The sequence below is a fragment of the Lepus europaeus genome, chromosome 20 (assembly GCF_033115175.1).
Source record: "Lepus europaeus isolate LE1 chromosome 20, mLepTim1.pri, whole genome shotgun sequence".
Lineage (NCBI taxonomy): Eukaryota > Metazoa > Chordata > Mammalia > Lagomorpha > Leporidae > Lepus > Lepus europaeus.
Genome location: NC_084846.1, coordinates 4,002,332 through 4,024,946, shown reverse-complemented (window position 1 = coordinate 4,024,946; position 22,615 = coordinate 4,002,332). Strand labels below are relative to the sequence as shown.

The 22,615-nt window shown below is 51.1% G+C and overlaps 1 protein-coding gene across 1 annotated transcript in view; it reads left to right on the top strand.

Annotated features, from left to right (window-relative positions):
• LOC133750024 (mucin-16-like) overlaps positions 1-22,615 on the top strand; it is a 98,639-nt gene that overhangs the window by 51,743 nt on the left and 24,281 nt on the right. Inside the window, 31 exon segments of the mRNA XM_062179411.1 lie at positions 537-658; positions 1,699-1,766; positions 8,334-8,535; positions 8,863-8,926; positions 9,138-9,197; positions 10,559-10,683; positions 10,807-10,874; positions 11,180-11,352; positions 11,449-11,535; positions 11,965-12,089; positions 12,309-12,376; positions 12,961-13,133; positions 13,232-13,290; positions 13,657-13,818; positions 13,997-14,064; positions 14,534-14,706; positions 14,805-14,844; positions 15,206-15,383; positions 15,553-15,620; positions 16,201-16,373; positions 16,959-17,128; positions 17,308-17,375; positions 18,329-18,501; positions 19,227-19,262; positions 19,573-19,638; positions 19,762-19,925; positions 20,386-20,437; positions 20,782-20,906; positions 21,016-21,083; positions 21,522-21,694; positions 22,042-22,077. Of these exon segments, the coding sequence (XP_062035395.1) occupies positions 537-658; positions 1,699-1,766; positions 8,334-8,535; positions 8,863-8,926; positions 9,138-9,197; positions 10,559-10,683; positions 10,807-10,874; positions 11,180-11,352; positions 11,449-11,535; positions 11,965-12,089; positions 12,309-12,376; positions 12,961-13,133; positions 13,232-13,290; positions 13,657-13,818; positions 13,997-14,064; positions 14,534-14,706; positions 14,805-14,844; positions 15,206-15,383; positions 15,553-15,620; positions 16,201-16,373; positions 16,959-17,128; positions 17,308-17,375; positions 18,329-18,501; positions 19,227-19,262; positions 19,573-19,638; positions 19,762-19,925; positions 20,386-20,437; positions 20,782-20,906; positions 21,016-21,083; positions 21,522-21,694; positions 22,042-22,077 (3,387 nt within the window).

The following is a 22,615-nucleotide window of genomic DNA, read 5'->3' as shown; positions in this document are numbered from 1 at the left end:
GGGCTGATGGAAGCCAGGAGCTGGGAACTCAATCCAGGTCTCCCGTGCAGGGCAGGGACCGAACCACTTGAGTGATCACCGCTGCCTCCCAGGGTGTGCATTAGCAGAAAGCCAGAATCAGAAGCAAAGCTAGGACGTGAACTTAGGCATTCCCGTGTGGGATGTGGGTGTCCCAACTGGCATCTTAACCATGGTCCTCCTTCTGGGACTCTCTCCCTCCTCACCTGTTCTTTCTTTGCCTCTGCAGGTTACACCCACCGGATCCTGGCCACTACCCCGAGGAGTGAGTGTTTAGAGGGTTCATAAACCTCTGCCATCCTATAAGTCCCAGCTCTTTCCAATGAGTGGTCAAGACCCTATGCATGTACTCTCCACCCACTACTCCAGCCCTAGCCTCAAAATAAAAAGGGACCTATGCCCTTTTGGCCCTGGGCGTGGACATCCCATCTCCACGATGATGTGGTGCTCACCCCAGGCACTTGTGTTCTCTCTCCCGCCAGCTTCAACGGTGGCCACCATTTCCTCCCCAGCTGCAGCTGCCAGCCCTGCCCTGGTGCCCTTCACCCTCAACTTCACCATCACCAACATGCCCTACGTGACAGACATGCAGCCCGGCTCTGCGAAGTTCAACTCCACAGAGTCAATCCTACAACGCCTGGTGGGAGCTCCCTGCTACCATCCCTCTTTACCAACTTCCTCCCCCAGCCTCTTTGGGTCTCCCTGCAAAATTCTAGATGACTGGAAAGGTTCAAACCTTGGGACAGGAGTGGGCATTTGGCACAGCAGTTACGACGCCGGGTGGGATGTCACCATCCCCTGTCAGTGGGCCTGGGCTTGAGTTACAGCTCCACACTTGATTCTAGCTCCCTGCTAACACAGATTGCAGGAGGCAACAAGTGATGTCTCAAGTAGCTGGGTTCCTGCCACCCACATGGGAGATGCAGAATGAGTTCCTGGGTCCTGGCTCTGGTCTGGCCCAGCCCTGGCAGTTGTAGGCATTTGTATATGCCAAGTGGTGTCTTAACTGCTTAACCAAATGGCTACCCCAATAGATTTTAAAAGCATATGTTTTCCTAATTTCTAAAGTTTATTTTTTAAAGGTGTATTTTATTTATTTGAAAGTCAAGAGTTAGAAAGAGAGGGAGAGACAGAGAGAGGGATCTTCTATCCACTGGTTCACTCCTCAGATGGCAACAATGGCTGGGGTTGGGCCAAACAAAAGTCCGGAGCCAGGAGCTTCATCTGGGTCTCCCACAAGGGTGGCAGGGGCCCAAACACTTGGGTCATCTCCCACTGCTTTTCTTAGGCCATTAGCAGGGTGCTGGATTGGACATGAAGCAACCGGGACAATAACTGGTACCCAAATGGGATGCCGGCATCACAGGCGAAAGCCCCTACACCACAACATTGGCCCCTTAATTTTTATTTTTGATTGACATAATATTTGTACCTACTTATGGGATATTGTGTAATTAGTCCATACATGCATATAAGACATAATGATCAGATCAAGGTAACTATCATTTCTATGTCCTCAAATATGACATTTCTATGGGTTGGGCACCTTAAAATCCTGCTCCTCTAGTTATTCTGAAATACATAACTTTTGTAGGGTATAGATGCCCTGACGTGCCATTGACCATCAGAACTTAGGAAGACTCTGACATTCATTTTCTCTTTCACATGCTTTGTCCTCAGCTCAAGCGCTTGTTCAGCAGCAGCAGCCTGGGTTCACTTTACACTGGGTGCAGACTGACGGCACTGAGGTGAGCCCTCCCCTCTGTGCTGCCTGAGGGAGGTGGGCGAAGGAGAGGGCTGCTGGGGCTGGCCAGGCCCTGGAGTAGGGGAGACAAGGACACAGCACTGAAGGACGTCTCACTCTCAGCTGCCAATCCTGCATCTGCACACCTCTGAGAGAGACAGCACTTCCTTAAACGCTGTCTCCAGGGGCCTTACTAGCCCGATCCTACTTCTGGCCTTGCTTGGGGTGGCAGGGAGTGGTCGGGTAGGGGGGTCTTGAGATCATGCCAGATCCAATGAGACAGTCATATTCATAAGATCTGACTAGGCCCCGCATAGCCTCCATTTATAAGGATCAGGACAGCACAATGTGGTCAGCTAGGCCCTCTTCAGGCAGCCCTGGGGCTGTTTTCTTTGACGTCTCATGTGACCCCTCCCTCATGTGCAAGGGATTGAGACCTCAATGGATTGGTGAAGGGGTTACCTTGGCTTGGAACTCCCACGTCCCAAAGAGGAACCACTGCTGCCGTAGCAGTCCTCCTTCCCAGATAACTGGGTCACCACACCAGAGGCAGTCCAGAGGTGTCACATCCTGTGAGGTACCCACGTCCACTTAATAGCCTTGCAAGGAAAGATGCAGGTCGTCAACCCAGGATCATTCCCAGCCCGTGCAACATCCAGGGAAGACAGCTGACCCTGCACCTTATCAAGGGTAACTAGGAGATCACAGCTAGAAGCAGCCTGGCTCAAGGTCACTTCCATCCTGCTGAGATACGAGGGACCTTCCATTTGTCTCCAGCAATGCTGTCTGGCAGTGCAACCTGCTGGTCCCTCCACCGCCCCGCCCTTGCCTGGTTATCCCTCCAGCTTTCATTTGTCCTGCTACCCTAGAGACAGTAAAGGAGGAGGTGGATGCCCACTGAGCAGGGTGCTCTGCTACAGTGTCTCGTGCTCAGATGCTCGGGTCCACAAACCGAGTGGGGTCAGCTCTCTAAGAGCTGAATGATTTCTTTTTTTTTTTTTTTTTTTTTTTTTTTCTTTTTTTTTTTAACTTTTATTTAATGAATATAAATTTCCAGTGTACAGCTTATGGATTACAATGGCTTCCCCCCCCCCCATAACTTCCCTCCCACCCGCAACCCTCCCCCCTCCCGCTCCCTCTCCCCTTCCATTTGCATCAAGATTCATTTTCAATTCTCTTTATATACAGAAGATCAATTTAGTATAAAGATTTCAACAGTTTGCACCCACATAGAAACACAAAGTGAAACATACTGTTTGAGTACTAGTTATAGCATTAAATCACAATGTACAGCACATTAAGGACAGAGATCCCACATGAGGAGCAAGTGCACAGTGGCTCCTGTTGTTGACCCAACAAATTGACACTCTAGTTTATGGTGCCAGTAACCATCCTAGGCTGTCGTCATGAGTTGCCAAGGCTATGGAAGCCTTCCAAGTTTGCCGACTCTGATCATATTTAGACAAGGTCATAAAAGACAGGTTGAGGATAGTAACCAATGATCCTAAGAGTGGCATTTACCAGGTTTGAACAATTATACAGCATTAAGTGGGGAAGAGGACCATCAGTACACACAGGTTGGGAGTAGAGCCATTGGTGGTAGAGTAGAGGTTATGATTACAAAGGAATGAGGCCCAAGTGCACTAGACAGGGCCTAGAACAAAGGACAGAGTCATTATTAGAGGAGCTAAGAAAGGTGCTGTCTAAGCTACAATTAAGTTTTCTGATTGAGTGGCAAATAGAACCTGATAGAAGGGGCTTGATAATAATCTGGTGGGCTTTAGGCCTTGTAAATTCAGAGGCCCAGACCTATCTATCTCTTCACATGGGGTATATCCTAAGGGAGATGTGAACCTCCTAGGGGAAGGCACTCTGTTGACTTTCATTACTTGGCTGGCCTGGGAGGAGAGCTGGCCAGGTAAAGGCAGGGGGCATCTCTAACAAGAAATTTACAGTTCTGCCTGCAATGTTGCTGACCCTACTTGGCCGTCCCCTCAGCTGCAGTGGTCACTTTGGAAGTTGGGCTGTGTGAAGGGCTTTTCAGCTTAGAGCCAATAAGATCTGTGGCTCTGACCTGGGCATCCTTCGACTCCAGGGCAGGTCCATTTCCAGTGATCCAACTCTTGGCAGAGCTGCCAGGGCTCTTCACAAGCTGACTTCTGCTGAAGCCCAGGCTTATCACATTGAAAGCCACTGCAGTGGACTGGCCTGTTGGGTCTCCTTGAGGGCAGATCACTGTACAGATCAGCCATTAATAGGCCTGCCACCCATTGCTTCTGATGCCGAGCTTTCTTTTCCTCCTGGTTTGTGTTAAAGCAGACCAGAGGATGCAAGTCAAGGGAGTGCCCGTGTCCCATCTCTAATCTTCGGTGGCCTGAACTACAAGTCTATAGTCACAGGCATGTTCTGTAGTAGTTTTTCTAAGGTAGACAGTGCCCATGAGGAAAATTATATTCTCACTTTAAAACTTTCTTTCCCTTTGGTCTGAAAGGGAGGTTTTTTCTACTTACTGTATACTTCGCTGATGGCGAAGTGAATCTAGCTATGAGATTATTATTTGAGTTCTTATTTTGGCTATGCTATTGCAGAAAAATGTTAGCCATCTCTTTTATAAGGTCTAAAGATTAAATTGTGCATCCTACAGATTCCTTCATAATAGAATTAGTTTCCTACCTTGAAGAGAATAGAGAAATGAAAGAACAAGTTGGGCTTAGAATAGAGAAATGAGGGAGCAAGTCCTAGATCGCTTGCTGACAATAGCAATATCACATGAATACTTAGCAAACCGTTTCAACCATTAGATAACAACTTAAGAAAACATTTACCAGAAGGTCCAATGCCTTCTATAAATTTTAAGGATCATGTATTTGAAAACACCTCTTAAATATCTAACATGGTGTAGTTTGTTTAGCCAGTAAACTTAAGCACAACCATCTAAAATGTTTTTAGTTTCTTTCTACCAACAAGTCTAAAACATATGATACACAGATTCAGGTCCCACAAATTAAAATGTATCTTTGATTGATTTTAGCAGCTTAAATTTATGGACAATCTTATCTATAAGCCATTTAAAATAAAACTCTTAATAAAATTTCCCCTTGTGGACATACAATATGTACACACATATAATATAGCATAATAGACCAATATATCAATTTTAATAATAGCTTTTAAAATCTTTAACTCTTTTTGTAGATTGCCGATTGATTTGAATTGCTTTTTCTTTTTAGTAACCTCAGTTAACCATACTTTCTCTCAGTTGGTACTGTTAATACATTATTGGCTTCATCTGTTTACAGAGCCATCCCAAAGTACTGAATACAATAAAAGTGGCTGGAAAAAGTCCATAGGAACCTATAGGAGGACAGCTAAACACAGAACCAACAACGCTTTAGTTTTATGAGCAGCAGATCATATATAACTGTGGATGACAAAAGACTTTAAGTCGCAATGTTTAAAATTATAAACTCATCAATCAACAAGAGGCACTTGCTTACTTCACAGTATTTTTGAAAGCACCTGTAGGATTTTACAAGTATTTAACCCTTTAAGCCTCTGGGGCTTTCTCATTAAGATAACTATCATGTCTAGTAACACAAGATCATTAGACTTTTTAATTCTCAAACATTTGTATTAATAGCATTTTCCATTATAGAAACTTAAAGTCTGGTACCACATCACATCTTGACAGTACTTCTAATATACTCCAAATAGACTGATTAGTTGGTGTCTCTATAAGATGAGAGACATAGGTCCTTCGATTTTTTCAGTTGGGCCCAAACTGGAAAAACCAAAGTCCAGGATTTACTGGAAATTTTAGAGACCAGATTGTTTGAAACTTTGATTTTTTGAATGCCTGTCAAGAATGCCAAGAAGGCTCAAAATCCAAAATATCTGGTTGAAATAAGATTCCTTAAAATCATGACATAACATAGACCAAATTTGATCATTGTTACAAGGTGATTATTCAAATTTTTGAAAAAAGCACATATTTAAATAACCCATAGCTCTTAATAAAAATTCAGCTGTTTTTGAACAATTAGAATTTAACAGACATCAAGAGAACATAATAGATTACTTTAACACATTGCTTTAACAGAGCATCAGAGTTTAATTCTACGTCAAAGAGAAATTGAGCTTCCTGTGATCTTTTGCTGTGAGGTTTCCTTCCTTTACCTTCTTTCATATTGGTGACCATGTTTCTGTGTTTCTGTGTGTAACACATCTTTAAGCATCTTTTGCAGGGCAGGATGAGTGGCAACAAATTCTTTCAGTTTCTGTTTGCTATGAAAAGTCTTAATTTCACCTTCATTCACAAATGAGAGCTTTGCAGGATATAGTATTCTGGGCTGGCAGTTTTTCTCTCTTAGTACCTGGGCTATGTCTCGCCATTCCCTTCTAGCTTGTAGGGTTTCTGATGAGAAGTCTGCTGTGAGTCTAATTGGAGATCCTCTAAGAGTGATCTGACGTTTCTCTCTTGCACCTTTTAGGATCTTTTCTTTATGTTTCACTGTGGTGAGTTTGATTACAACATGTCGTGGTGAGGATCTCTTTTGGTCATGTTTATTAGGGGTTCTATAAGCTTCCTGTACTAAGATGCCTCTGTCCTTCTCCAAACCTGGGAAATTTTCTGCTAGTATCTCACTGAAAATGCCTTCTAATCCTTTCTCCCTCTCCATGCCTTCAGGAACTCCTAGAACCCGAATGTTGGGTTTTTTAATAGTATCCTGTAGATTCCCGACAATATTTTTTAGATTTCTAATTTCTTCTTCTTTTCTTTGGTTTGCCTGTTTCCTTTCCTGTTCTCTGTCTTCTAAGTCTGATATTCTCTCTTCTGCTTCGCCCATTCTGTTTTTAAGGCTCTCTAATGTGTTTGTCATTTGATCTATTGAACTCTTCATTTCATTATGATTTCTCGTCACTATCAGAGTTTCTTGTTCCACTAGTTGTTTCATTTCATTTTGATTCCTCCTTAATATTTCACTTTCACGAGAGAGATTTTCTATCTTGTCCATGAAGGATTTCTGTAGTTCAAGAATTTGTTTTTGAGAACTTCTTAATGTTCTTATCAATTTTTTGAGATCCGCTTCTTGCATTTCTTTGATCTCATCATCTTCATAATCTTGAATTGGGGTGTCTTTTTCATTTGGGGGTGTCATAGTTTCTTCCTTGTTTTTGTTAGCTTGGTTTTTGCGTTTGTTGTTTGGCATGTTGGAGATATTTGGTTTCTTCACTGTGGTGTTTTTTCTTGTTACACTATGGCTCTATATTAAGTGGACTGTCTGCTTTCAGTGGAGCCTTAGAGGCTTGAGATGAGTGTGGACTGAGAGCTGTGTTTGGTTCCTCAGGGTTGAGGGTGTGTCAAGGATGACACTCCCAGGTTAGGTGTGGTAAATCTCTCTTTCTTTTTTTGATTTAAAAGGGAAGTAATTCCGCACAGCTGAACGTAATTGGAGGTAGTTAGCAGGCGAATGATATACCCACAGGAGCCAGAGATCGGAAGCTCTTTCCCAAGGACCACACAGGGAATCTCTGCTGCCCTCAGTGTGGGCTCCAATTCTCCTGCAGTCTCCCACTGGGTTGCCAAGTTAGATGCTAATCTCCTGTTATTTCACCCCTCCCCACAGAGTCAGGTTTTTCTGCTAGGCTCAGGGCTGGTGCAGACCTGAGGTCGCCCTGCTTATGACATATGTCCAAAATGGCGCCTGCTCTGTCTTGCTCGCCTGTGAGAGGTGAGCGGAGAGAGAGAAACTTGTGTCCGTATCAGTCACTTTTTTTATTTATTTTTCTCTCTCTTCTAGTTAGCCTGGTGAACTTTTCCCCGCGGAGTTTCAAGCCTCGTTCCCTCTAGCCTCCTCTTTCCGCTTGCCCGCTGGTTTCTCGGGCTATTGAGGTTCGGCTCACCTCGCGTTCCAGCGCTGGTGTGTTGAGTCTGCCGCTGGTGTCCCGAACTTGGGCTCCCACGCTCTCCACGCAGGTCCACTGTGAATCACTAGTTCCGGAAGAGTTTCCTCTGCTGTTTCATCCCCTACTCTTCCTTGACCCTGCAGTATCTCCACTTATATTAAACTTTCTCTCCCCCCGGACTAAGTGTGCTTCCTGCCTATTCCGCCATCTTGCTGCCTCCGAGCTGAATGATTTCTAGTCAGAGGTGGGGTCCAGTCCCACCAGGGACTCTAAATACCTGTGTACCTCAACAAAGGATTAACGAGGAACAACAATGCACCTGGTACCGGGACTGAATGTATGCTATCAACTATTTGTGAACCCATGCCATTGCACCCGAGTGGTGACTGTTCCACACTGCAGAGCTGGGAGAACTGAGGGTCAGGGAAGCTCAAGTGGACTATTCAACAGGTGGCACAGCTTTAAACAGGTATAGAGAGACACTTCTCTGCCTTTCAAACGTGCAGTCTGGTCCTCTGTGGCCCCAAGACACCTGTTCTCTTGTTGGTGGCCCCTGCAGGAGGGCAGATTAACAGGTGTCCACATACAAGGGGCCGAGGGAACAAAGTCCCAGCAAAGGAGGATCCTCCATGCTCTCTCCATCCCTACGTCCTTACCTCCCTAGACCTGAGAAAGGTGGAACCGCCACTGGAGTGGACACCATCTGCACCCACCGTCCTGACCCTGCAGGCCGTGGGCTGGACAGGGAGCAGCTCTACTGGGAGTTGAGCCGGCTGACCCATGGTGTCACCCAGCTTGGCTCCTACGTCCTGGACAAAGACCATCTCTACATCAACGGTGAGCATCCCATGGCCATGGTGGAGAGTGTGAGTGTGTGTGTGTGTGTGTGTGGAGGGGCTCCTCTTGCTACCCAGGTGCATCCTGCTGTTGCTGCTAGGCTCTGACTGGGGGACACATCACATCTGTCAGCTTCTAGGGTTCTCTTTGCCGCCTCTTCTTTTCCTTGGGAAGTTGTCCTTCCCTGTCATGAGCTAAATCAGTCAGAGAAAGCTGCATGGGCAGAGAAAGGAGGCTGTAGGAGGTGCCAGCCACTATCTGGAAAAGAAAGATGCTCCCTCTAAGTCATTCTGATAGTAGCTGTCTTTCCACTGAGGGTCCAGCCCCTTGACCCTGTCCCTACTGGCTCTGAACAGCCCACCTCACTCTTCCCCATTCCTGCAGGTTACACCAGACCAGTCTTGACTTCTGTGCCCAGTGGTAAGTGTTCAACCCTCAGATGGCCTCATGCCTCCCCAATCCTGCGTGGGGACACCTGGTGACACCCTGCTGAGTGCAGGGCTTCACAGAGGCAGGAAACCTGGGGTGGGCGCTGGTTACTCATACCCCCCACCCCTCCATCAAGACTCCCTGTCTCCCCCTCCAAGTTGGTGAAGCTGCATCGCCCCCACTTCTCATGCTTCTTCCTCAGTTGCTGTGGCCCTCTCCTTGGGAACCTCAGCTGCTCCAGCCTCTTCCCTCAGCCCCACAGGTAGGCGCCTTCTCACCTTGTCTCCTTTCTTCCTACCTCCTTGCCTCTCTGGTAAGCAACGAGAAGGGAAAAACAGAATATACACGGGCCGGTCAAGGCAAGTGGTTGGTGTGGGGAAGATGCATCTTTGAAGCTATGTCCTTGTCATAGCCCAGTCCAGCACATTCTTTAGGATGGGAGCACTCAGTGACTGCAGGATTTCAATCTTAGACTGAGGCAAAGCAAAGAACCCTTACATTTGTTGGATTCAAACAACCATTTGCTACTGCTCACTGGTGTGCAAGTCAGCTGGGCAGCTGCTTTCACCTGGACTAGGCTTCCTTGGGTGGTCCCCTGCAGGCCAGCTCTCCTCTGGCTTGTTGGAATGGTGGCCACAGCGTTCCTAGCAGCAAGGGATGACACGTTTCAGTGCCCAGAGCTCTTCAAGCCTCTGTTTGCCTTGTTTTCCTCCATTGGCCCAGGCCAGTCAGGGCCAAGCCAGATTCAAGAGCTGTGAGTGGCTGCAACACCACACTGCAGGCGTGCAGGAGCAGGTACAATACCACAATGCGAGCATGCACGGGCAGTGGCTCCAACACTGCATTGCAAGTGTGCAGACGCAGGAAGGCGAAGAATTTGTGGCCTCTTTTACAATCTCTCCCAGGTGACCTTCTGGGGTAGCTAGTGACCATATCATCTGTCCTCGGGTCTTAGTGAATCTGAGTTCACTTTCTATTAGGATGGAAAGAAAATAGTCAAGGGCAAAGCCAGGACTAATTCCCAAAGGGCAGAGATTGAGGGGGCCATGAATGATAACAGCAATGCAAAGATGGCGGCCTTATGTACCAGGGACACTGCTCTGCCACTCCAACCCTATGTAGACTCTACACAGGATTTTTTCCATGTAAGCGAGGAATAAACTGGGAGTCAGATGGGGGCTCTGTGATTTGTCCAAGGTAATACAGCCAGCAGATGGAGCAAGATTCAAAACCTCTCATTCAAATGCTAACGCTGGAGCTTCTGCCCTGAAATAGCTGTGACTTAACCTCTCTGAAAATCATTTTTGTCCTCTGTCAGTTGAGGGGACTGTGCGAGAGGGACATGAGATACTGGATGGAGAGTTTACCGCTGGGTACAGCATAGAGCACTTATGAAATGCCAGCTGTTACTCTTGCTGCATTCTTTTCATTGTCCTCATTATTACTGCTATTATTAGTGTCTTTCAAGATAACGTTTCCCATCCTAGGAGAGGCACTTTGAGCTCTTGCACCAGATGTGAATGCCCTGGGAGATGGGTCCAGAGTCTTCCCCATTCCCTTGGCCCCAGATCTAGCTCAGTCACGACTCAGGATGTGACTTTTCCTCTTCCAATCCTACCGCAGCCGCTGGCCCTGCCCTGGCACCCTTCACTCTTAACTTCACCATCAACAACCTGAATTATACAGAGGACATGCAGCCTCCAGGATCTGGGAAGTTCAACAAAATAGAGAAAGTTCTCCAACGCCTGGTAGGAGTCCCGCCCACCTCCCTCCTGCCCCGCCTACAGATGCTAGGCCCGCCCACTGATGCCAGCCCCACCCCGACCCACTCAGACCTTTCACTCATCTGCCTCGTTCTTCTCCTTCCACAGCTGTCGCCCTTGCTCAAGAGCAGCACGGTTGGCTCCCTCTACTCTGGCTGCAGACTGACCCTGCTCAGGTGAGACCTAGAAGAAGATGGCCCAGCCAGGCATGCTGGGAATTCTTATGCATACAAGGGGATAAGGCAGAAAGAGCCTCACCACACACAATCTTTCTCTATGACACCCCCATAATGCTCTCAGGAACCCTCCTACCAATAGATCCTTGGATCCTCCCATCCCCAGGCCTGGGAACGGTGGGGCGGCCACTGCGGAATCCACACTCTGGCCTCGCAGACTCTCTCTCTGCCAAGGGAGAGAGAGACCTCACCCCAGGGATCTCAGCCTCCGTCCCGTCTCTTCAGGACTCTCCTGTTCTCCCCAGGCCCAGGAAGAACGGAGCAGCCACAGAGGTAGATGCCGTCTGCACCTACCGCCCAGACCTTATGGGGCCCAAGCTGGACAGAGAGCAGCTGTACTGGGAGCTGAGTCAGCTGACCCACGGTGTCACTCGGCTGGGCAACTACACCCTGGACCAGGACAGTCTCTACGTCAACGGTGAGCAGTGGCCGTCTGTGCTTGGCCCTTCCCAGCCTCCTTGAAGCCTTCCTCACCTCCCAGCACCTCCTCTCTCCTTCCCTCTCCTCTCTGCAGGTTATACTCATCAGGCCGCAGCATCCATCCCCGGGGGTGAGTACTCTGTGACCCCAACGATGCTGCCTCTGTCAGAGAAGGAAGCAGGTGTCCCCTGGCCACACCTCCAGCTGTCAGAGAGGAGGTCCTAGGGATACAGGGAAGTCAGTGCAGTAAGAACCATCTGTCAATCACTTCTGTGTTGTTGGCTAGACCCTGAGAAATGCCACTGAATATTAGATGCAAGGGGACTGGATGGACGAAGGCAGGCGAATAACACAATGCAAATTCTCAGAATCTTAGGTTGTAAACTGTCTCATCCAAAGCTTATAGCTCTCAAATCATTTCCTCCACTGTCCACAGTATGTGATAATCTGAGGTCCCTAAACTGATGTTTCTGGCATCAGGGCCTAAGGACCCTCAGCCATTGGTTAGGGTCTTCAATAAGGTGGTCCCTGGTCTCAGGCGACAGCCCCAGGCTTGGTCTGCCCTGTCATCAGTCCCAGGTCTGATCGTTCTTTCTCATCCCTGCTACAGCCACAGCACCATCCCTGGTGCCATTCACCCTCAGCTTCACCATCACCAACCTGCCCTATGCGGATGGCATGCAGTCTTTAGGTTCCTGGAGGTTCAACATCACAGAGGAGGTCCTGCAGGGCCTGGTGAGAACCACGCTTGCCTCCCACCCACTAGCGTCAGCCCCACTCCCACTCACACCCTGCCCACTACTGTCTGCCCTGCCTACCTACCCTTTCTCTCCCACACTGGGGACCACCTTGCCCTGCCAATACTGCCTGGTTACCTTCTGCCTCCCACACTGTTTACCCCCTCCCATGGTGATCTGACTCTCAGAGCGTCTCTCCTGTCTCCCTCCTTCACAGCTTGGGCCCTTGTTCAGGAACACCAGCATCGGCCCTGTGTACTCTGGTTGCAGACTGACCTTGCTCAGGTGAGACCTTAGGATACTCAACCAAGGGGTTTGGTCAGCTTCCTTCCCGCCCTCCTCATGAGTGGAGCAGGTGCAGTTATGGAGGTACTGGCTCCAGGACCACGGTATTCCCTTATCTTGCTAACCTACCTCATGCCCCCAGGTTCTGCAAGTCTCTGAGCAGGACAGATCCCGACCCTGGTCCTCTCTTCTAAATTCCAGGTTTTCTCCTTTCCTTCAAACAAAACAGGCATCTCTTCTTGATTCTGTCTGCAGGAACTCTTTTAAGACAAACTTGCCTTCTCCACTTGTGTTAGTTCCCAGTTCTGGCCCTTCACAAGCTGAAGCAGGAGCTCTCCAGGCCCCATACCAGAGCCCGCAGGTTCTGTCTCGATCACTTATTGACATCTCTCCATCCCCATCTCTGTTTACAATCTCGGCGTGGCCAGAAGTCGGTGCACTCGGAGCACCAGAGTCAGTCTGCTTAGCTCTCTCTCTCCCAGGCCTCACACCTTCTCTGCCCCTTCCTGTCCTGCCCTGGGAATCCCAGGATCCCCTGCACTGGGGGATGCATTTATCATCGTCTGTTCACTCATCCTCCCCAGGCCCAGGAAGGATGGGGCAGCCACAGAGGTGGACGCCGTCTGCACCTACCGCCCTGACCGCACGGGCCCCAAGCTGGACACAGAACGGTTGTACTGGGAGCTAAGCCGGCTGACCCATGGTGTCACCTGGCTGGGGAACTACACCCTAGACCAGGACAGTCTCTACGTCAACGGTGAGCAGTGGCCGTCTGTGCTTGGCCCTTCCCAGCCTCCTTGAAGACTTCCTCACCTCCCAGCACCTCCTTTCTCCCCTTCCCTCTCTTCTCTGCAGGTTACACCCACCAGGCTGCAGCACCCACCCCCAGGGGTGAGTACTCTGTGACCCCAGAACACCGGATCCAAATCCAGGGCAGGGCCACATCTGCAGCTGTCAGGGAGGGAAGGAGTCGGGGGCGCAGGCTGTCGGTGGCTGTGAGTGACCTCCGTGCATTGCTGTGTGTCTGTGAATGCATGGAGCCAGGTAGAAACACTGCTAACAGGAATCTCAGCTTGTCAACAGTCTCCTTCAAAGCTTGGTGGCTTCCAAATGATTCCCTCTTTCACCTGCAGCGTGTGGCACTCCGGCATCCGTATCTGTTGTTTCTGGCATTAGGGTCTAAGGAGTCTCAGCCATTGCTAGAGTCTCCAGTGAGATGGGCCCTGATCTCAGGCCCATGGCCCCAGGCTCTGCCTGCCCCTGTATTTGTCCCTGGCCTCACTGAGGGTGGTCTCTCCTCTTCTTCCCCTGCTGTAGCCACAGGACCACCCTTGGTACCATTTACTCTCAGCTTCACCATAACGAACCTGCAGTACACGGACGGCATGCACCCCGCAGGCTCCTGGCAGTTCAACACCACAGAGAAGGTCGTGCAGCGCCTGGTGAGGGCCACACACACCCACTATGCTCCACCCACCAGGGCCAGCACTGCCCACTGCATGCTTGCCCTGTCCACTGCTGCCAGTGCTGCCTGGCTACCCTCTGCCTCCCACACTGGTGACCACCCCCTCCCATGGTGATCTGACTCTCGAGCATCTCCCCTGTCTCCCTCCTCCACAGCTTGGGCCCTTGTTCAGGAACACCAGCATCGGCCCCCTGTACTCCGGCTGCAGACTGACTTTGCTCAGGTGAGAACTTAAACAGCCCACTGAGGGGTCAACTTAGCTCCGTTCCTGCCTTCCCTGTGAATATCCTTAGCGTGGGTGGAATTCAGGGGGACCTGGAACCAGGCCTATGGCGTCTCCTAATCCTCCTAAGGCCCTGGATTGTCCTCAGGTTCCATCAGCAGATCAGCAGGAGGGGACTCCTGCCATGGTCCTCTATTCCTCTCCTTCCCTTCGAACAAGACAGGCACCTCTTCTAGATTCTTGATTGTTTGCAGGAACTCTTTTAAGACAAACTTGCCTTCTCCACTTGTGTTAGTTCCCAGTTCTGGCCCTTAAGTCGGTGCACTCGGAGCACCAGAGTCAGTCTGCTTAGCTCTCTCTCTCCCAGGCCTCACACCTTCTCTGCCCCTTCCTGTCCTGCCCTGGGAATCCCAGGATCCCCTGCGCTGGGGGATGCATTTATCATCGTCTGTTCACTCACCCTCCCCAGGCCCAGGAAGGATGGGGCAGCCACAGAGGTGGACGCCGTCTGCACCTACCGCCCAGACCTTATGGGCCCCAAGCTGGACAGAGAGCAGCTGTACTGGGAGCTGAGCCGGCTGACCCACGGTGTCACTCGGCTGGGCAACTACACCCTCGACCAGGACAGTCTCTACGTCAACGGTGAGCAGTGGCCGTCTGTGCTTGGCCCTTCCCAGCCTCCTTGAAGCCTTCCTCACCTCCCAGCACCTCCTTTCTCCCCTTCCCTCTCCTCCCTGCAGGTTATACCCATCAGGCTGCAGCACCTACCTCCAGGGGTGAGTACTCCATGACCCCAGAACACCGGATCCAAATCCAGGGCAGGGCCACATCTGCAGCTGTCAGGGAGGGCAAAGTTATTACAGTCAGAACAAGCTGTCAGTCTATTCTGCGCTGTTGACTGGGCCCAGGATGGATGGGGGAAGTAGAAGAGCAGTTCCATAGAAACACCGCCAATAAGATCTCAGGTTGTCAACTGTCTCTTGCAAATCTCTGTAGCTTCCAAATCGTTCCCACCTTTCACCCACAGCTGCTGATTGTCTAACATCCATGACTGGTGTAAAGGGAATGAGGGCCTAAGGACCCTCCACCATGGCCAGGGTTCCCAGTGGGATGGTTGCTTGTCTCAGGCCTGTGTTCCCAGGCCCCGTCTGTCCCCTGTATCCATCCCATGCCTCTCCTCTCCCTCCCCTGCTGCAGCCCCAGGGCCACCCCTAGTGCCGTTCACCCTCAACTTCACCATCACCAACCTGCACTATGTAGAGGGCATGCAGCCTCCAGGCTCCTGGAAGTTCCAAACAGAGAAGCTCCTGCAGCACCTGGTGAGAGCCGCGCAAGCTCAATCCTGCTCTGTCCTGTGGGGCCGACGCTGCCCCCAGTGCGAGGCCCGCCTACTCGCCCTCTGTTTAGCCAGCTGATGATGGCAGACAGTGATGGTGACTGCCTTGCCTGCATCGCAGGCCCTCTAGTCTCCTCTGTGCTTCTTTGCAGCTCGGGCCACTGTTCAAGAACACCAGTGTCGGCCCCGTCTACTCCAGCTGCAGACTGACCTTGCTCAGGTGAGACCTTAGGAGAGCAGGTCAGTGCTGTCCCAGGTGCTTGCAGGCTCAGGACTTGGCCCCCAGCAGAAATGGAATTCAAGAGGCGGTGGCAGGACCAAGATATCTCCTTATTTTTCCAAAGGACACGCTGTCCTCAAATTAGGCAATTCCATCAACGGCACTGAACTCTTACCCCCGCTTACGTTTTCTGAATTCCCCATTCTCTCTCTCCCTTGGGTCACGAAGGGCATTTCTTGTTGGTTTTCAATGCTGTTCCTAGGTATTCTCTCAAAACCAAAAAGGGCCCTTTCCACTTGCTCTGATCTCTAAGTCCAGCTGTCCCCCTGACTTGAGCTGAGCTCTCCGGTCCCCACGTTTTGCAGCATCTAGGTTTTGGCCCCACTGCATACTCACGGTTCTCCCACTCAGCAGCTCCATGTGCTGTCCCAGGCTGGCCAGAGGTGGGTGCATTCAGACCCTTTGGTCTGGCTGCTCACCTCTCTGCCAGCCTTCTTATCCATCCCACCCCGCCCTGGGATCCCAGGACCCTTCCTTAGGGAAACCCATGCATTGTCCTCTGCTCACTGGTCCTCCCCAGGCCGAGGAAGGATGGGGCAGCCACAGAAGTGGACGCCGTCTGCACTTACCGCCCTGACCCCACGGGCCCCAAGCTGGACAGAGAGCGGCTGTACTGGGAGCTGAGCCGACTGACCCACGGCGTCACCCGCCTGGGCAACTACACCCTGGACCAGGACAGTCTCTATGTCAATGGTGAGCAGTGGCTGTCTGTGCTCTGTTGTACAGCAGAGGCTGCAGCCTCCCCTCTGTGCCTCCTGTAAGCCTCCCTGACCTCTCAGCACCTCCTCTCCCCATCTCTCTCTTTCTCTCTCCTCTGCAGGTTACACTCATCACACTACAACCAGCACCACCAGTGGTGAGTGTTCAGGGAGCAACAGCCCTCTGCCCACACCCACCACAGTCAGGCAGGGAAAATTGCAAGGGCACAGGGCAGTGGTTGCAAGAAGAATTGGGTCGGGGGTGAGCCACCTCTGTCTTCCTGGCCACTTCTGGCAGCAGAGAAATGCCTACTAAACGAGTGTTGAGTGGATGGGAGGAGGAGGGTGGGTGGACGATTCAGTGACATTGTTTAAGCAGGCATGCTAGGTTGTAAAGTCTCTCCTTCTGAGCTTGGTAGCTTGCAAGCCGTCCTTGCCCTCACTGGCAGCCTGTGACGGCCTAGTGTCCACAGCCCATGTTTCCAGCACTGGGTCTCCCAGCCGTTGCTGGGGTCACCAGTGAGGTAGTCCATGGGCACAGGCCTAGGGCACTAGTCCCTGCCTGCTCCTGTGCCTGCAGCTGGCCTCACTCAGCACGGCCTCTCCTCTCCCTCCCCTGCTGCAGCCATGGAACCAGCCCTGGTAGCCTTCACTCTCAGCTTCACCATCACCAACCTGCTCTACACGGAGGCCATGCAGCCTCCAGACCCCTGGAAGTTCAACACCACAGAAAGGGTCCTGCAGAGCCTGGTGAGCCATGCCCACTCACCCTCAGCCCTTTTCCTGCCTCTCCCACCCTGTGTGGGTGTCCTGGGTCCTGGTGCCAGGCCCTGCCTCCCTGCCCTATTGCACACTGCTAGTGCCTGCTCTGCCTGATGGTGATTACCTTGCCCTGATTCTCAGCCCATCTCTGTCTCCCTCCTCCACAGCTTGGGCCCTTGTTCAGGAACACCAGCATCGGCCCCCTGTACTCTGGCTGCAGACTGACCTTGCTAAGGTGAGGCCTTAGGATACTCGGCCAGGGTTGCCCTGCTGGCCCTGGGGCCCAAGGACTTTGGCTGGCTTCCTTCCTCCCCCACCTCTCACCCCATGAGTGTCCTCAGCAGAGGAGGAGTTCAGGAGGCACCGGCTCCAGCAACCAGGGGCTTTCGCCTCCTGATAGTAACTCCCCTCGCAGACCACCAGAGCCCAACAGCAGGACAGGCCCTACCCTGGTCTTCCCGTCTTCTTCTTCTTCTTCTTCTTCTTTTTTTTTTTTTTTAATTATTTGAAAGGCACAATTAGAGAAAGAGAAAGAGAGAGATGTCTTCCATTTACTGGTTCACTCCCCAAATGGTCCCAACAGCCAGGGCTGGCCAGGCTGAAGAGCTAGGAGCTTCTTCTGGGGCTCCCACATCAGTGCAGGGGCCCAAGCACTTAGTCATCTTCTGGTGCTTTCCCAGGCCATTAGCAGGGAGCTGGATAGGAAGAAAAGCAGCTAGGACTCAAACTGACGCCCATAGTGGATGCTGGAATCCAGGTGGTGGCTTTTCCTGCTACGTCAATGCTGGCCCCATGGTCTTTCCTTCTGAATCTCCTCCCTGTTGCCCTTGTACCAATGGGTGCATCTCCTTTGGGTTTTAAGTTCTATCCCCAAGATGTCTTTCAAAACAAACATGCTTTCTCCACTTGCTTTTATCTGATTCTACTTCTTTGCTTGTTTCAGTCAGATTTAGTTATTTGCAATTTTATATATATATGTATATTAAGAAAAACAAGCTGGTACCCACGACCCTGCTCAGTACCAGGCTGGCTAGAAGCTGGTGCACTCCCGAGTCCAAGTCTGGCTTCTCAGTTCTCTGCTGGCCTTGTCACTCCTGCCGGCTCCATCCTGCCTAGACTCCAGAACTCTTGGGACTCCTTTCCTGGGCAAATCCATTCATTGTCATCCCCATAACTCCCTCTTCCCAGGCCTGAGAAGGATGGGACAGCCACCACAGTAGATGCCATCTGCACCTACCGAGCCCACCCCACAGACCCTGGGCTGGACAGAGAGCAGCTGTACTGGGAGCTGAACCGACTGACCCACGGCGTCACCCAGCTGGGGCCCTACGCCCTGGACCAAGACAGTCTCTATGTCAACGGTAAGGGATGGTCACCCTTGATTGCAGCTCAGCAGGCTCCACATTCGTTCTCTCTCTCTCTCTCCCCCCCCCCTCCCTCCCCCCCTCTCTTTCATCCCTCACTCCCCTAGCCCTTTCTCCCTCTCGCTGTGCAGGGTATACCCACCAGACCCAGGCCACCACCTCTAGCAGTGAGTATCCAGGACTTTCTAAGTCTCTGAAGCCTGCACGCTGCCTGTACCTGAGTCCTAGCCCCCAGGGCCAGAGGCGGCCAGGAGAGCATCACGTCCATTCTCTGCCCCAGCCTGCCTCTGGCCTCAAAGGAACAGAGACCTATTTCCCCCAAATGCCCTGGTGTGTTCAGGGAGACAGAGTCCCAGGTCCATAACTCAGGTGTTTTCTTCCAAGCCTCTGAGGTGCCTGTGTCTACCTCAGTGATAAATAAATGCTCCTTGTCACTGAGCCGGCACTGCTGCAAAAGATCCCTGCGCTCAGGTCTCATTTCCACCTGGGCCCCATACCGGAGCAAGTCCTCTGCCTGCCAGCGGGGGGCACTGTGTTCCTTCTATTGAGCCACAGCTGGGATGGTCCCATCATCAACAGACCATTTCTCTAGGGGCTCACCCTCCGGTGGCACCCTCTCCAGTGGCCCTTTCTCTAGTGGTCCACTGCCCAGTGGCCAAGTAGCCTCTTCACTGCAGATCTCCCCTTACCCCCATCCTCACCAACTCTCCTTGTCTTTTCAGGTTACACCCATCCAACCTCAAGCACTACTCCCAAGAGTGAGTATCCCATACCCCTGTGTCCCTGTGACCGCCTCCCTTCCACTGAATAATAGTAGCTGTTCAATCAGCCAACCCCTCTTTCTGTTTCCTGCCCTTTGGATAGGAAGGCATCTGGAGGTATAGAAATGTGGGCTGAACTGGAGGTAGCAGGAGTCACCATGCCCTCCCCTCCCCTGCCCCTATACACACCAGAATATGATGCCCTAATTCCATGCATGGGGGGGGGCATAGAAAGGTTTTTATATCTACAGCCATTATCACTGTCTATTCCCTTAATGATGTGACAATTTTTTTTTTAACTCCTCAGCAGCTGTGACCATTGTATCCTCCGTGTCATCATCTCTGCCTCCATCTCCCCCAACCAGGCCTACAGGTAGGAGGGTCTCAGGCTCTGTCAGTGCCAACATAACTTACTACTAAACTATTTGTGCCCAATCACTTCTCTCATTGCTCACCCACATTCTCCAAGGAACTCATTCATTTCTGTGGATTCCAGGGACCAACATAGTTCAGGGTCCACCTGGGTCCAGCCTGTACCGCACTTTTGAATCCTGCTCCACGCTCCTCCTCCTGGGCCTCATTCAGGCCCCCTTGGTCTTTGACCCTGATGACATCACTGTCTCCCAAACTTGCTCCTTCCCCTCATCACCAAAGACGCAGGCAAGGTGCCAATCCTGACCCTTCCTTTGTGCACCTTCCACATTCCTCCATCACCAGATTTCATCTCTTCTCCCTCCAGACTATCTCTACAGCCCTTTCCTTCTCTGAGTCTGCATTGTTCAGCCTTTACTAGGGCCAACAGCTTTTGTCGCTAGGACTCCTGCAGCAGTCTCCATGCTGACCTCTTACCATCCCCATGTACAGCACCCTTCCCAGTGCTCATGTGTCCATGTGATTCCTGTCTTGTTGCCAGTCTGTGGTGACTCCATGCAGCCTACAGGTCCCTTTCACATCTGTGTGCTGCAGAGTTGCTCCTCCCCTGTCTGCCCTCTCACTTTCTGCACTTCCTAATGGCAGTAACAAAAGCACTTCTTGTTCCTTGCACGCGCCATGCTCTGTCCTCCTGCTGGGTCTTTGTCCAGGCTGTTTCTTCTCCACACTTTCTTAACTCTTGCCCAAGCTTTTGGTCACCCCTGATGGCGCTTCCTCTGGGAAGCGCTCCTCATCCATTGGTGGGTGACCCTCCTAAATTTGCATGGTACCACACCTTGAGCTTCCCCAAAAGCATGATAGTCTCGTTACTTCCCTGGCCACACATTGGGAGACTATGTCCTATTCATCTGTGGACCCATAGATCTCAGCACAGAGCCTTGCACACATAAAGTACTCAATGAATGCCCCCTGAATGAATGAAGCATCTCAATGTCTTGGAAATTACAGAATGTTCTCTGCTTCAGCTCCTGCAGCTTATAGCTGTACTCAGTTCACAGCTGGTACCTGATGGTTAGGACCAGAGGAAACCTGGGTCATTATCACGGCCCAAACTGGACACTTTTCTTCTTCTCCACCACCACAGCCACTGGCCTGAGCCTGGTACCCTTCACCCTGAACTTCACCATCACCAACATGCACTACACAGAGGAGATGGGGCACTCAGGTTCTTCAGAGTTCAACTCCACCAACAGGATCCTACAGTACCGGGTGAGAATCCCACATCCTGATGGCCACCACCAGCCCTGCCTCACACCTGCCCACCTAACCCCTCAGCCCTCCAGTGCTCCTCACTCATCTTCCTCTCTTTTCCCACCAGCTCAGGACCTTATTCAACAAGACCAGTGTTGGCACCTTCTACGCTGGCTGCAGCCTGGCCGCTCTCAGGTGAGACCCCTAGAGAGTGAACTGACCCTTTGGGCTGGGTGGACCTTCATGCACCAGCCATCAGGGGCTCTGGCACTCTAGACAACATTCCAGCACCCTCTACGATTCCTTCATGCCTGCTCCCTGTGCAGGGGTTGCAAACACTTGAGCATTCAGTAGCTTAGGGACGAGGCACTGTGTTTAGTGTTTGGAATCCAGGTCATAGTCTGTTTTAAATGAGACAAAGGGGAAAACCACGCATCCTCTCTATAAATTCTAATGTAAATGTTTTCTATCTCCCTTGCAAGGAGAGACAGTTAGGAGAGCCCCTCCAGACTGCACAGCTAGCCCCATCAGCAACTCTTTCAGCCCACTGCCTTCCACTTTCTTGCTTTCCGCACCCAGACTGCTCAGAACCCCTCCTCAGTGTTCCACATTCCTGTGTCCTTCCTTCCCCAGCCTTGAGAAGGGAGGAGCAGCCACTGGTGTGAACTTTGTCTGCACTTTCCATTCTGACCCCTCACGTCCTGGACTGGGCAGAGAGCAGCTGTACTGGGAGCTGAGCCGGGAGACCTATGGCATCACCCAGCTGGGCTCCTTTGCCCTGGACAGGGACAGTCTCTATGTCAATGGTAAGGGGCCATGCATATTTCAGCTACATGCTCTCTCCTGCTTGGAGTTCTGTGTCTTCTGAAGCTGTGAACAAGGTCTGCAACTCTCTAGAGTGACCTTTGACCCACATTTTTCTTCTTCTGGGTCTGGATTCAATCTTCCTTGTGTTGAATCAAAAGCACCATGGGCACAATGACATGGTCCAGCTACCTCCAATGTCAACACCTGGCTGCCTCCCTCAGAAACATCCCTTCAATGCTTCCTCTCCCCTGCTTTTCCCAGAGAAGCCCCCAAATCCTCCCTTCATCTTTAATCCTTTATGTTCATCCAGATGTCACTCAGCTCCTGCTCACATTTTTCTCTGCAGATTACACCTACGGAGCCATGGCCCCAACTACCACCAGTGAGTATTCCTGGGTCCTGTCCCCGCTTTTGTGTTGGGGAGCAGCGGTTCTCACTTGTCTCCTGTCCCCTTAGTGAGAGAAATATCTGGGAGAATCTTTGGTTCATCCTATCTCTCTGTCTCCTGGGCCCTTGTACGTACGATTCAACAGGTATAAAGGGAAAGAAAGATGAACAGGTGTACGGAAGATGTAATGACTCTAAGGAGGAAGGGAGGGAGGATGGATGAGTGGGTGGAAGGAAGAAGAGATGAACGGAGGAGAAGAAGGAGGAGGGAGGAAGACAAGATGGATAAACAGAAGAAAGGAAGGAAAGATGATTAAGACGGATGGATGATGGATGGGTGAAAAGAGACTGAGGAAGGGAGCAAGGAAAGAGGCTTGGCTGGAAGAAGGACAGATCGAAGTATAGACAGAAACAGGCACAGAAGAAGGGGGGATGAGGGACAAAGGAAAGATGGATACATGGATAAATGGATACATTAGTGAATGGGTGGATAATGACTGGATGGGTGGGTGAGTAGATGGATGGATTGATGA